General features: G+C 36.6%; 1 protein-coding gene across 28 annotated transcripts in view; it reads right to left on the bottom strand.

The window, feature by feature from the left end:
- Positions 1 to 15,056, bottom strand: part of ZMYND11 (zinc finger MYND-type containing 11) — a 113,124-nt gene that overhangs the window by 32,455 nt on the left and 65,613 nt on the right. For 20 of the 28 annotated variants that reach the window (XM_026687254.2, XM_026687259.2, XM_026687260.2 and 17 more), the window contains one exon: positions 8,689 to 8,848. In XM_026687254.2, the coding sequence (XP_026543039.1) occupies positions 8,689 to 8,848 (160 nt within the window). Of the gene's footprint in view, positions 1 to 4,749; positions 4,792 to 8,688; positions 8,849 to 15,056 lie in introns of all 28 variants that reach the window. The other 8 variants (XM_026687251.2, XM_026687258.2, XM_026687252.2 and 5 more) reach the window with 1 other exon arrangement.

Here is a 15,056-nt window from a genome sequence, read left to right as displayed (position 1 = left end):
CGACTTATGACCATGATTGAGCCCAATGTTTTTCTTGCTCAGTGAAACGTTTGTGAAGCGAGTTTTGCCCCATTTATCTTTCTTGTTAAGTGAATCACTGCAGCTGTTAAGTTAATAACGCAGCTAAGTGAATCGGGCTTCCCTGTTGACGTTGCTTGTCAGAAGGTTGCAAAAGGGGATCACACAACCCTGGGACACTGGTCGTAAGTATGAGTCAGTTGCCAAGCACCTGAATTTTGATCACATGACCACGGGGATGCTGCAATGGCCGTTAAGTGTCAAAAAGGGTCATAAGCCACTGTTTTCAATGCTTTTCAATGTAACTTCGAAAGGTCACTAAACAAACTGTTGTAAGTCAAGGACTACCTATATTCAACCATTTGATAGTTTAGTGGTCTTCTCTCAAGTGTAGATTTTTTTTTCCAGAATGGGCAAAATCACCTTCCAGATGTGGAATTCTAAGGAACATAGGGAACCTCATCAACTGTTCATCAGAAGCAATTTTGGAAATTAGTACCCCTTCTTCTAGAGGGCTTTTTTTAAAAAAAAAAATGAGTTGGAGGAAAGGAGCTGCCACTGCTATTCTACACACAATTTGTCCACGGCAGCTGTGATTTTTCTTCTGATTGCATTCATTTATAAGTTGGATCTTCTTTGACTAGACAGTAGAAAGAGCTTTAAAAAGGCAAGCAAGGGCTGCTGAGGTCAGAGTAATGTGACAAAGTCCAAAGCAATGCTTATTTTATTTATTTGTCCTTTTGCTCCTCTCTGGACCCATGTGGTTCCTCCACTTTACTCTTTATTTCTAAGTGCTGTATCATCTGCAAAGGCATGCTGAACACAATGTAAAAGAAAAATCCATCTGTTCCTCAGAATTCACACAAGACTGCATTCTACATAAGTGTCAGGTGAGAAGGAAAATGTTCAGCATCACTTGTGATATCAATTATACATAATGGCCAGTTTTAAAGATTTTTAGCTGGAGGCTAAGACTCTAAAGGCTGCCCTGAGATCACCCAAAAGTACTTTGTCATTTGGTTTTGCTCTGATTGAATTTTATACATGTTCTTATTTCTTCATTAAAATTTGCTGACCTGTGTGAGAATTTAGAACAGAACAGAGAAATATATCAGAATTGACTCATTAAACTGCTTTTCCAACCACCAGGGCCCTGCAGCTGTATTGATCTAACAGTCTGCAGAACTCCCAACCTTTCAGAGTGATGATATGGTTGAATATTCTGCAAATTATAGTTTTAATACAGACATGAGATTGTGGGAAAGTACACCAGGCCAAAGCAAAGGTTCAAGAACAGAACACTGCTGCAAATTAAATGATGTAAGTTGAACGCCGACAAGTTAAAGTATGAAAACTTGCAGGAAGATACAAACAGAGCAGAACAAAACACAAATAAGCTTTAAAATAAGGCAAGTTCAAGCATAATTTTGATTTTTTTTCCCATGATTTTTTAAAAACATACCTTTTACAATTTGATTTCAATGAATCCAAATATTGGACTTGGGCTGTGGTCCTTCAAATGTTTCAACTGTGTAAATGAAGCCTAAAAATATGATTTCTAATAGCAATGTAGAAAAAAAGTAAAAATTGCCTCTTTCCATCTCACTGATTTTTAAATTTTCCTCATAATGGGGATAATCTAGCTAAAAGAGCATATTTGTTAGTATGAATACTTCTAAAAAGTTTAATTCTAATGCTCTTCAGCTGCTAATGCTCATATACATTTAACTTTTATTGTCACATATAAATATTGTGCATTACTTGAACTTAAAGTTGAAACCATGCTCAAGGAAATCTCATTAAAGAATTACTTACTGGATCGTATCTAGGAGTTATATGTTACAAAGAAAAATGAAATAAAAGTTGTAGGGTAGTGTTTCTCAACCTTGACTACTTTAAGATGTGTGAACTTAAGCTCCCAGAATTTCCCAACCAGCATGGTTGAGAAACACTGTACTAGAAGCACTTTTAGGCCAAGCAGCCTAATGTAGGTACAAAAATTAGTGCAATTTCCTTAGATGAATTGGAAGATCTTCCATTAGGCCAAGTCAGGGGTGTCAAACACAATTTCATTGAAGGCCGCATTAAGGTTGTGTTTGACCTTGGAGAGGGAGGTGTCAGGCGTGGCCAGGGTGGGTGTGGCCAGCATGACATCATTTATGTTGGGGGGCACCTGTGGTGGACCGAGTGCTGTGCCAGTGAAAACGGGCTTTTGAGCTCCGATTTTGGCTGTGACAGCCTCCTGCAATCCTCTGACAGCGAAAACGGAGCTCGGGGCAGTGGGGGGCATACACAGCCCTCGCAAGCTCCATTTTCAGCTGCTCCTGCAATCCTCTGCCAGTAAAAACTTGGGAAGGCTGCACGTGGCTCTCATGAGCTCTGTTTTCACTGGCAGAGGCTGGTTTCACCGTGGGCTGGTTCTTCACTATTTCCATGGTAGCCCCGCAGGCCAGATGCAAGCATCCTGTGGGCGAGATCTGGCCTGGGGGCCTTGAGGTTGACACCGCTAAGAAACAGAAGCAACATACCCTATTTATAATCCGTCTGAGTCCAACCTAAAATGGCCAAAAGCTTTTTCAAGCTTTTTCTAGTTCCACTCTAATTGAGACCTATAGGGTGGGAGCCTCTATAGAAACAATGTGTATTGTTAATTTTCATTGGTATTGTTCTGTGAAAATGTCCTTAAATACAAGGGATATCACCCATCACAAACCCAAACAATTCTGAGGTGTATGGTGGGACATATTTACATTATTACGAATGCCAGATTTTCATATTTTCATGATAAGCAAACTACCATCTATATTAAAATAAAACCCTTCCAATAATTTTTTAATATGAATATATATTGTTTTTTAAATCACTAGATCCATTTGGAGGTGTCAGGATGATACTTGGTACTTGATTTTTCATTCATCCTTTGAAAAAAAAGTAGCTTCCATTCCTACAGATATCTTATGCATTAATGCTCACTACTTTCACATCTATGTCTATTTTGATATATATGCATGCAAATACATTAAGTTTGATAATGAGTTTGATGATGTAATAGTTACATAGAAGTCATAATTTGTAAACTGGTCTTTTATATTTCATCTTCCCTTTCATACCGACTTCTATTCACAAATTATTCCATTGCAAGATATATTCAATTTATAGAACTTAAGTTTTTAGTCAAAGTACATTTCAGAAAAAAAGACATCATGAGTGTTTTAAATTATTGGTTGCATTATTTGCCAAAGAGTACCAGAATGTTAATTTTAATTAACTTTATCATACTGTACTCTTTTCTTCTTCTTCCTTATAAAATTTTGATTATCCAAAGAAGAAAATCACATTCACAGAAAAGAAGCAATTATGAAATAAAGATTTTGGCATAATTCCATGACAAATCTTTTATATCATACCAACTGAAATGAAAGGGAACTTTTGCTGCTCCAGTTAATTTCAGTGGGATTTCCACATGAGGATTAATTAACTAAATGAAAAAATGTGAAATCATTAATATGGTATAACTAATAGTTGGCCTATTTATATCTTCTCACTGTGTTGAGCATTTGTAACTCCAACCACATTTATTACTTTTCTCTTTATGTTTAATGATTTATTTATTGTGAAAGGTTTTTTTAGTAGATTTAAATGTTTGGTCACATTTTTTCTTGTAGTGGACAAAACAGAATGTATTAAAAAATAATAACTCCAAACTTGTATAAACCAGATCTAATTACTTCTTATAGGTAGATGCAAACTGCTGTACAGTTTATCTGATGTACTAAAACTGACCTTATCCATTTGGTTGAGTAGACTAAACAGACAGTCTTTTTAAAATAAGTATTCACTGAAGGATATTAGCTCATTATAAAGTCAACTTTGAAGTCACACCTCAAGTATTAAAGGGTGAAACTTGTGCTATGAAATTATAATACAAACTTGGTCACTTTGCTGTCATTGTGGTTGGTAACATATGCTTATGAATTGGGCAGTTATATTTCTAGTGTAACCACTACTTTAATCAAAGTAAATAATTAGGATATTGGGTTTTTTTTAATTACATGTAACTGAGAAAACAGAAATTTGGATATAAAATCAAAAAGAGGAAAATAAATGTTAGTGTTAATGGAAAAGTTTCCACCCACCCACCCACCCAATCAGTACAAATTTTGTTTTGAATTTTGAAAACAAAACAAAACTATATAAATCTTTGTTCTTAAAGGCTGGTGTAAAGTTTGGACAAACATTGGACTTTGCAGAGTCAGAGATATACAAACATATCTGCCGCATAATTTCCTCAGATGAGACAGGAGGCATTTATATAACTAACATCTGGCAGCCACTATTCTAATTACGATAAACATAAAAAAATCTCAGAGTACAAATATATTTTTCTGTATTTGCAAAGTCTTCCACAAGATGTCATCATATCCTCTCAAAATAACTGACTTAAAAAAAAAAAAAAAGGAAAAGCATTGTAACTTTATATGTTGCAGCAAAACATGTGAGTGACCACTTCCGGCTCTCCAGGAAGGAGGAAAAAAAATAGTATTTTAACCAAGGTTCTGCAAAAAGCAGGCTGATTTCAAGAACCAGATACAACACAGCTGATAAACATTATTAATTCCATTATTGGAAGACTGGAAAAGCAACGTCTAATCTATCTTTATATACAACAGCAACAGAAAAGAGAGGTGTGACAGAATGTATTTAAGACTACATTGTGCAAAAGTTGTTCACTTTCATTTCAGTTGTCCGAGAGAAAGACTGCATGCTGTAGGCCTTTCAAAATAAAGAAAACAAAACAAATAAACAAACAAAATATATGGTCTATGTATTGGAATCCATGTGAGGAACATAAACTAAAACCAGGAGGGAAAACATCTGTTACTCAGAGCATCCTAACTAATCAAATTTCCCCCAGACAAACTCTATGGACTGGTTTCCCCACAGCCCCCACCCCACAATGTTTTCTAAAAGCTCTGTGCTTGGAAGTTCCTGAAAGCTTTCAAGCACTTAACTTAATTAGAAAAACCCACTCAAAGGGGAGGGGGAGCAAAAATGATTGTATGTTTATAGTTTTTCAGCTTAGTAGATGGATTAGCATTCTTGGTTAATAGCTCCTGGGAAGGAAGACATGCTTATATATCATAATATCCCACAATGGTGTCAAACCTTAGAAAAAGTCCAAAGAAAGGCTTTGCTTATAATCAAGGACTTAATTGTCTCCGCAGTTTGTAAATAAAACCTATTATCATGATCTCTTCCCCCCTCCCCTTAAAATATAACTACCATTACTTATGGAACTACTTTTAAGCAATTCCAAAATATGTATTATAATGAAAATTAGAAAATTAATTTTATGTGAAAGAGTTAAGATTTTTCAGAATCAGTTTACTAGAAGATGCAGAGAAATAAAGATTATACTGCCATTATAGAAAGTATTCCAACCCTAAAGGAAATGGGGGTCATTTTATTTTCACAATATATTAATTCTTTATTAAAAAGAAGACTGATAATTACAAAGTTCTGGTATTCTGGTATCATTAAAAAAAATCTAAATATAACAAACATATCCAACTTTGAGTGAACATCTTTCTAACCATAGCCTTGGAAGGTATTTTCAACCTTGCACGAAATTTGCAATTATCACAAGTGGCCAAGTGGATCTCCCATCATGAATAAGAAATGTTGGTTACAACCAAATTCATTTGAGTTTAGGATTTCTTCAAATTGTGCAAGACTATTCCTACTTTTTATTTCTATTTTTAAATTCCATTAGCTGGGTGCATTTTTATACATGCCAGCAACTGGACTGCAGTTAATATATTTATGATTACAGAGAAAGTAAATCATTAATCTTTTCTTAAACTTAGTTCATGGGCATTAGAAAGCTATCTAATATTAATGAACCTAAAATATATATATCTGTGATTACAAAAAGAGCTGATAATACTTAAAAGTCAGCAACAAGGTGGTTTGGCAAATAAAAATTCATAAACAAATAATGATGGAAATGATGATAAAAGATGTAAGATGTAGTGCTTTTCTGCAATGAGCTGAAATTTGATGTTGTTTTTGATAAAGGGATGAGAGCAGACAATGTTAGAGGAGATTCCAGTCATACAAAAGTAAGCTTTGCTAAACTAAAAAATATGCAAATCAACTCATTACAGAAGCTACGTACATGTAACATTTTTCATTTCTAAACAATTTAATTATATGAACCCAAGAGATGCAAGATATATTAGGTCTATACCTTTAATAAACAGAAACCTTAAATGGTAATATTTAAATGTAAATGAGAAGAGAAAGTATCTCACATTCTCATGGATTTTTTGTTGAAAAATATATTCAAGCCTTCTAATTAAGAACAGAGTTGTGCATATTTTACAATTTATTACAATGCAAAAATTAAACTGACTGCAGAAACTGGAACTGAGAATCTTAGTTCATTAAATTGTTTCATGCATAATGAAACTGTTGAAAACAGAAGACAACTCAGTTAAGATTTACATTAGTAAAGGGTCAGCTACATTTCCAAGCCATATAACACATACTGGCCTTGGGGGGGGGGGGACCAGTTGTAGCACATTCAGTATGAAAATCTGAGCTAATACATGAACATTCAACTTGATTTATCTATCAGCTTTTCCATGTGAAGAACTTTGACTAACTTGGCATAAAAATCTGTTTTATGCATGCAGTAGAAAATATACACAACTCTGATTACATGCAGTATATCCACTATCATATAAGGTATTGTAAACATAGTATTTCATTTTGTTACTCTTAAATCTACAGTCTGTAGTTGTACTCAACAGCTTTATGTGGCACAATACCAAATCTAAGGATATTTAAATTAGGTGATGATCATATCTACTAAAATCTTCTACCTTGTGTATTAAAAATAGCATTTATATTATAAAGTGCCAATTCTCCTCTTAGGTTGTAAGAGCTAAACTCCCTTTAAAAATGGAATAGAAACAATATTTTTTTTAAAAAAATTCCTGTGTATGTTTGAGTAATCCATCCTTCAAGGCAACTGATTTACAAATAAATTTACAATCTAACTTTGGGATTTCATGCTTACATGACCAAATTTAATTAAAAGCAAAGTTAAAATACCTATCTTTTCTAATCAGGCAGTGCCTCAATAAAATAAGATTTCATAACAATTATCAGTGTACTGCTATACCAAATAAAACTATAGCAATACTGAGGAAAAAAATTAAAAATGTAAAGTCACATTTGATGTCTTTCTACTATATTACCCAATCTGATTCACAGTAATATTGCATTTCCAAATTATTCAGAATAACTAACAATTAAAGCATTATAGCTATAATCAATGGCATCAACTTGTGGCCTTGTTATGGAAGGATTTGCACATCCCCAGCTAGTGTTTGGGACTTTTCTAATCAACTGAAGGGCAACTAAAAGACCTTGGCAGAATTAATGTAACAGTATATCCTAGCCCAGGGATGTCAAACTGGTGGCCCACAGGCGACGCCCACCTCCAGTTTAGCAAAGGGGGAAAAGTCACGATACGTCACGTGACAACAATGTGATGTCGCAACTTTGATACCCCTGTCCTAGCCCATACTAATTTTTCAGATTTATATGAAAATAAAATTAGTTATCTTAGTCTAAGCCTGCAAACGAAGTTCACTACTTGGGCTTTAGAAGATACCCTGACACCATTCCAGGAATGTTTTGCAAAGAAAGGTAATTAAGCGCTTTTAAATTACAGGTAATCTTTGACTTACGATCACAATTGAATCCAACATTTCTGTTGTTAAATGAGACATTTGTTAAGCGAGTTTTGCCCCATTTTACCACCTTTCTTGCCACAGTGGTTAAGTGAATCCCTGCAGCTGATAAGTTAGTAAGTCGGTTGTTAAGTGAATCTGGCTTCCCCATTGACTTTGCTTGTGAGAAGGTCACAAAAGAGGATCACATAACCTTGAGAAAACAGCAACGATTGCAAATATGAACCAGTTGCTAAGAATCTGAATTTTGATCAAGTGACCATGGGGATGCTGCAAAGGTAACTGAAAAAACAGTCACATTCTTCAGTGCCTTTGTAACTTTGAATGGTCACTAAGCGAACTGTTGTAAGTCAAAAACTGTCTGTATCCAACTGAAACAACTATTGTTGTGTTTAAAATAACAATATTTGGTTTATATTGTGGTGAAAGTGTTTGTCTTCTACTTATTTCTGAAACAGGTAACAGGACCCATATGACAAAATCTGGGCGCTGAACTTTCTCAACTGGAATGCCAATTTTTTTATGAACTGTTTTGGACTGCATTTCTTTGATAAAAACCTTAATTGCTATGCCTTGAAATTAAACTGTCTAAAACTGCATGTTTATATCTATATTCATTAGGCTGTATTTAAAAAAAAACACTTAATTCACCTCTGAATATGTTATGCAGGTATTAATTACCTATTCTGTGCTACATGGATGTCTACAGCTACATGAGGTAATTAAGAAACCAGCTTTCTACCTCTTTTTACATTTTAAAAATAAAATGTAATGTAAAAATGTGAATGTAAAAATAATTTTATTTTTGTCTTTTATTTTTCTGAGACTGCACGTAGGCTGGTACTATGAATTTCAAGTCAACATTCCAGGAAATGGTGATAGAAACACTATCAGAAAATATACTCACAATCTCATCCCCAGGCAGCCAGTATCCTTCTTGCTCAATGCCAGCTTTTGAACCTTTGCATCCTACTGTCAAGGTTTCGACAACAAGGCCATCCTTCACTGCTAAACTAAGCTGACGTGTGGTCTCCTTGGGATGCATACCGTGAACCCGAGACATATATCTTCAAGGAAAACAGAAACAAATGTTTACAAAATCATCATGAGTATCTGGATATCTTTTGTGGTCTAAGTTCAACAATTTCAAAACTACATAATACGGTCTGGTTCTTTTCACTTCTCTTTATTTTAATATCTCTTAGTGTTTTGCACTGAATATACATTATCAGCTGAAAAAGATTACTTAAAGTGCCCTTGAATAAAAAAGACAGAATACATAGAATTAAAATCTACTAAAATCTTAAAATTTTAAATTTAAGGTTTCCAAAGCCAGATCACAATTTAATTAGCTAAGCCAGGGGTGTCAAACTCAAGACCAATGGGCCAGATCCAGCCTGCCAAGTGCTTACATCTGGCCTGCGGGCCTGCCTTGGAAACAATGAAGGACTGGCCCACGGTGCCTCTGCCAGTGAAAACATAACTCGGGAGGACCACGAGTTCTGTTTTCAGCTGCGATGGCCTCCTGCAACCCCCTGCCAGTGAAAACAGAGCTTGGGAGGACTGCATGCGGCCTTCCCAAGCTCCATTTTCACTGGCAGAGCGCTCAGGCCACCACGACCCCCCCACAAGTGATGTTGAGCTGGCCTCATCCACCCTGGTCACGCTCACCCCCCCCAGGTCAAACACAACCCTGATATGGCCCTCAATGAAATTGAGTTTGACACCCCTGAGCTAAGCAAAGAAACAGGTCATTTTGGCAACACCTTTCAATGCCAAATAAATGTGCATGTCTTGGTGCAGATGTTTACCCCCCTCCAAGAACATTCAGACTTTGCTTTAAGGTAAGATGGTGGAGGAAGGGACGAATTGAGAAAAAACATAGTACTTTTCTTCTCACCGCTTATCAGTATACATTCAAGGCTAGAGATGTCATGCCACCCATTTTGAGAGCCACAGAGGGCAATGACTGCCAAAAACAACTAGCATAATAAATTCAATCAAAGAATTACTGATTCAGAACTCTTTCTCCAAATCAGTTGGGACTGAAGAAAGAGGGAGCCATCAAAATCTTTACTGTAATTCATTAGCTAGACAGCCACTAAAAGACAAATGGGGAGCCAGCAAATAGCTACAGTAATTCATAACTGAATGTATACTAGCCATGTACTCGCTCAGTACTATCTGCTAAAGGGTTTAAAAAGTTAAAATGTTTATGCATTTAATTTTTCAGATTTTTTAAGCCACCCAACTCCAAAATGACTCTAGGATCTCCATAGAGTTCAAGGAAACAATAACACTATCCTATTTTATTATCTCCTATTCTCTCCTGTGCTATGCTTTTAGAGCCTAGCCTGTCCTATCCTATCTTAATCCTCTCCTTTCCTAATCTTATCCTATCCCATCCTGTCCTATCCTAACTTAATCCCATCCTATCCTAATCTTAACCTATACTAAACTACAGTACGCTACACTACCCTACCCTATCCTATCCTTACTTTTTAAAAAGAGACCCAGTTTGGTGTAGTAGTTAAGGTTCTGGTCTAGAAACCAGAAGAACATTCAAAAACCCCACTTTTGGCACAAATAAAAATACTTATTATAATATTTATATTTTGGCACAAATATAAATACTTCTTCCTCCTATTTTCAGGAAATAGGAAGAAATTTTCAGGGAATAGAAGTATTTATATTTGCCGCCTTGAGTTACTTATATGGATACCCATCTTAACCAACTCCTAGCAGTTTACAACATCCATAAATCAATAGGTAAAACAATCATAAGTAAAACAATAAACGCTATGCATAATCGTCCCCCTTGGGATGCCATACAGCAAGTTCTGTCATTCTCCTTCCATGACTTCTATTCATACAATCCCAGCACCTCAGTAGAAAGCTGAATGGCCTTATAAAGGCTTCTAAGTTTGGGCCATGGAACTGCCAATGAGGCTGTGTTCTACAAGGTAAGAGTAGCCACGAAAAAGCAACACTTCTGAGATCCCACTAGATGGGGAGATTTTAGGTAGGCAACCTGCAACATGCCCACCTTACCTGATCTAGTGAGATGAGCAAATATTCTGCTGCAAATAAGTACTATGCCATGAAGAACTTTAAAGTAATAAACAGTATCTTGATTTGCAATCAGAAGAAAAACTGAAAGCCAGAGCAGCTCACACAACAAAGGTGTAACATAAACAAACCAATGGACACCCAATACTGCGCGCACTGCACTGCTGCATTCTGGACCAATTGTTAACTTCCTAGTGGTCTTTGAAGGCAGCTGTATGTAAAGCACACTGAAATAATCTGACCATCAGGTTACTAAAGGGTGAGTGACACTGAGCAAGGCCTCCCCAGTTCATGAAAGGGAAAAACTGGCACATAAGACAGTCTGTGCAAAGGTCCCACATAATAATTGCCATTTCTTCATCAAGCGGGAATTGTGAGTGCACGCCAGAATAGTACAACTCTTGCAAACCTCAGAGCCCTGGTAAGCAGTGACACTCAAAACACTTTCAACCAAACATAACCTGTTCTTTAGAATGAACTGGGATTCAGTGAATTCATAAAAGAGCATCAAATCTTTACTGGCTACAATATACATTATATATCTGCCCTTTCTCACATATGTGCATGCACATACACTTATCCCCATTTTTCACTATGCTAGCAGATATAATCTGAGGGAAGGAAGCCACCAAATATACATCCATAAAACTGAAAGAGTGAATGGGCTTCAGGACTTCTTTTGCCCCTCAAATCCTTGCTTGCATTGCTTTGACTGACAACACTCGTGGCAATTACTGGTTAATTTACAAGTCTGGTAGCTGTTGGCTGAATTTGAGGAGAGGTTTCCCAAGTGCTCAGGCTCAACTTCTTTTGTCTGGTTCTAGTGACATTTTCCCTGTTTCTTTAACAACTTGATTCCTTTTTAACTATCTCCCAAAGGGATTTTTTTTGAAAAGATTCCTGGCTTTTGTCTACCCATTTAAAAGCCTGCTTCATTGTTAGGTATGGCAACTTCAGACCAGACTCATGTCCAGAGTCAAAGATGATAAAACATCAAGAACCAAGCCATCTTGCTCTTGAATGACCCCACCCAGTGGTTTTATGTAGATATTATTAAAGAGGAGGGTTAAAAGTCCTGAGCTACCCCACACTATATGAAAACCCAGCACTTGTCTGAGGGAATAACATATAATTTTTCTACAGCAAACCTTCCTTCAAATGAAAAGGGCCCATTTGATACATCCTATCCCAAGGCCTGTGAAATAAAATTTGTTTTTAAAAATTGCTCCAAAGTAGGCAAGAGTTGACCAAACGTCAGATGCAGAAGCAAAAATGGCCTACTTCTTAGGAGCCATTATATAATGATGCTTAATTGACAGGACCAAAGCTAGCCAGCATCTAATTCTAACAATATTGAATAGATCTATACCAGTTTCCTATTTGGCTGCAGTTTTAAAAACCGCCATGTTTTACTCTCCTCTATTAAGCCTGCTCTCTCTGCAGAGAACTGGGAGTCTCTGTTCATTCCAGTTCCTTAATGTGCAGCAATTTCTTCTAGCCTCTCTTATTTTATAACCTGCAAATCTCAACCTTATAATTTCTAGATGGCTTACAAAATGAAAACACAAAATATCATTAAAAACTATCACAATGCATTCAGAGTCCTCAAAAACCAGTTCACAATCAGAATCCTCATATACGTCATATTCCATTAACAGTCTGACCCCAATGCTGAAGAAGCAAGGTCTGCAAATCTCAGGGCTAATAGTGTTAGGCTTTTCAAAACTCAGGGGACACTGATCCATATCACAAGAGCTATGAGGGCGATGATAGTTATTTAGCTTAGGTAATGAAACATCTGCAAGAAATGCAGTCAGAGAGCACCAAGGACCCCCCAGAGAAGGCATACTTTCTCAATCCCATCAAAATGACAGTTTCATGGAGTGGACTTGAGTGCATTCATCCTGCTGTATCTGGTGGGATGCATGGATATAAGTAGGAGTAGAAGGCGAAGGCTCCACAAATACCTTGTGTACTATCTATGACTTTAAGGCAGGGTGTCAAACTGAATCTTATTGTGGGCTATATCAGGATTTTGTTTGCTCTTGAGGTGCCGAGGGGAGGGGAGGGGCGTAGCCAGGTCACGGTTGACTGAGTGGGCGTGGCTGGTCCCTCGCCATCTCTGGGACGGCTCCGTGGGACAACTCGCGGGCCGCATTCGGCCTATGGGCCGTATGTTTGACATGTCTGCTTAGGTGATAAACTGTATACTAATTCTGGCTGAGGGACTGCAACTCCATCCAGAATCAGAAATGAACTTGCTGGATTGAGTTGAAGTCCATCCTACTCACAGTTTCTAGTCACTGGGAAAACATCTTGATAACATCACTTAAGGAACTTGTTGCAGAAATATAGTTAACCATATGCTGACAAATGACATCACCTAGTGGATTCATGTAAGTTAAACTGGGTTGGAGAGAGAGAGTCAACTCTGAGATAGGGCTGGAGTTCTCCCCCCACCAAATAATAACTGGAGCCAGTTCTAGAAGAAGAATCATGATAAGAAATCCCCCCCCACTCCCAAAACTCCAGATTATAACTGATGGAACTAAAAAAGAAATCAAGGAAGACCAAGATGTATGCGCTACCCATGTCCTATGCTTGTTAGACATCATCCACAAGAAACATTCGGGCTAGTATCTTCATCTTCTTCCTCTTCTTCTCACCACCTCTCAACATGAAAAATTTCATTGGATTCAGTGATAACTCTCAAGGGAAAGACAAATCCTCCCTTTTTTTTCCAAGGCAGGAAGAACTATCTCTTCTCAGAGAATTATTCATTACTGCTCAGATTCAATGACGTGTCACTCCTTCAAGGCTTTGACTAGCCCTGGCATATGGATTAAAAATAGAAGGCAGAATATAGTATACCAATGATGCAGTTCACTTCTTCATAACAAATACACTCAAACTCTTCTCAGATAATGAAATAAGTTATCTCTATGGACAGCTAAAATAAAGCTCTGTGTGGATCCAGGTGACTATCTGTCTAGTCCTGGAGAAGTCAACTGCATCTAGAATCAGTTCACATACAGAATATTTTTATCCCAGTGAGCAGAGAGAGATAAAGAATTATTTTTATCCGGCCAAACTCTGATTGTAATAAATTGAAATTAAATCTGAGAATATTTTTTGCTATTTCTACAAGAGAATGTATATGGATGTGCAAATCACAGTCAATCTTTTGCAAAGTAAGTTAATAAGAGCCAGTTTAATATACTAGTTAAGATGCTAAATTAGAAATCAAAAACTGTGAGTTCTAGACCTCTCTTTGTAATGAAATCCATATGGGTGACTTTTTTGTGTGCCTCCAAATCAGAGTTTATTTCTAGCAATTGCCTGGATAAATCTCAACAGTTTTCTCAGCAAGATTTCAGAAGCGGTTTGCCCTTGTCTTACTCACATGGCTGGTGCAAGATCACTTTGTTGAAGTCTAAAGCAAGTCTAGAATTCAGTCTCCCAGTTCCAGACTAAATTCCTTATGCATCACATTAAATTAGCTAACTTGGGTGACTTTAGGGTGGTCATTTTCTCTTTGATCAATTCACTTCACAGGGTGGCTATAGTGAAAGTAGAAGGTTGGGAGCATTATATACATTGTCTTAGGTTGTACAAAGTAAAGGCTGAATTAAAACCTAATAATAGTAATAACGATACAAAACTACAGGAAAAAGGTTATTTCCAAAGAAAAATCCCTTGCAGAAAATGTGAAGGAATTATTAAAAGCAAAAAACAGAAAAGATCAAAAAATACAATTAAGTGCTTTGCTACATGTGGGAAGAAAAACCAGAAACATTAGTACAAACAAAATTATTAGCAACTAAATATACTCAATGATCTCTTCAAAAGTAACAGACAGCAGGAGAGTTCCTTTTTGCTCTTCATGGTAGCCAGATGAGAATAGTACTGGCTCTTCTCTGTGGTCCTGGCAATGATAAAATGGAGCACAAATGCTTTCTTAAAATACCAATGTTCTACAACTTTCTGCATTAGGGAGCCAGCTCCAATTAACCTCTTTTGCTGCCTCTATTAATGAAGTATTGCACAGAGGACATAAAGAAAAATGGACAATTATTTTGAATACATACACGGAAAGGAAACCATTCCGTACTCTTCGCTAATCAAGAAAAATTAGATTGATGTTTTTATAGGACAACACAATTTCTGTTGCAATACCCAGAATTAGAAAGCATTTTGAGATAGTTC

Source organism: Notechis scutatus, chromosome Z (genome assembly GCF_049901735.1).
Source record: "Notechis scutatus isolate UNSWTSFEM ecotype Mainland chromosome Z, rNotScu1.2, whole genome shotgun sequence".
In the NCBI taxonomy this organism is placed as follows: domain Eukaryota; kingdom Metazoa; phylum Chordata; class Lepidosauria; order Squamata; family Elapidae; genus Notechis; species Notechis scutatus.
Note: the sequence above shows the minus strand (reverse complement) of the source record. Positions and strands in the feature narration are given on the sequence as shown.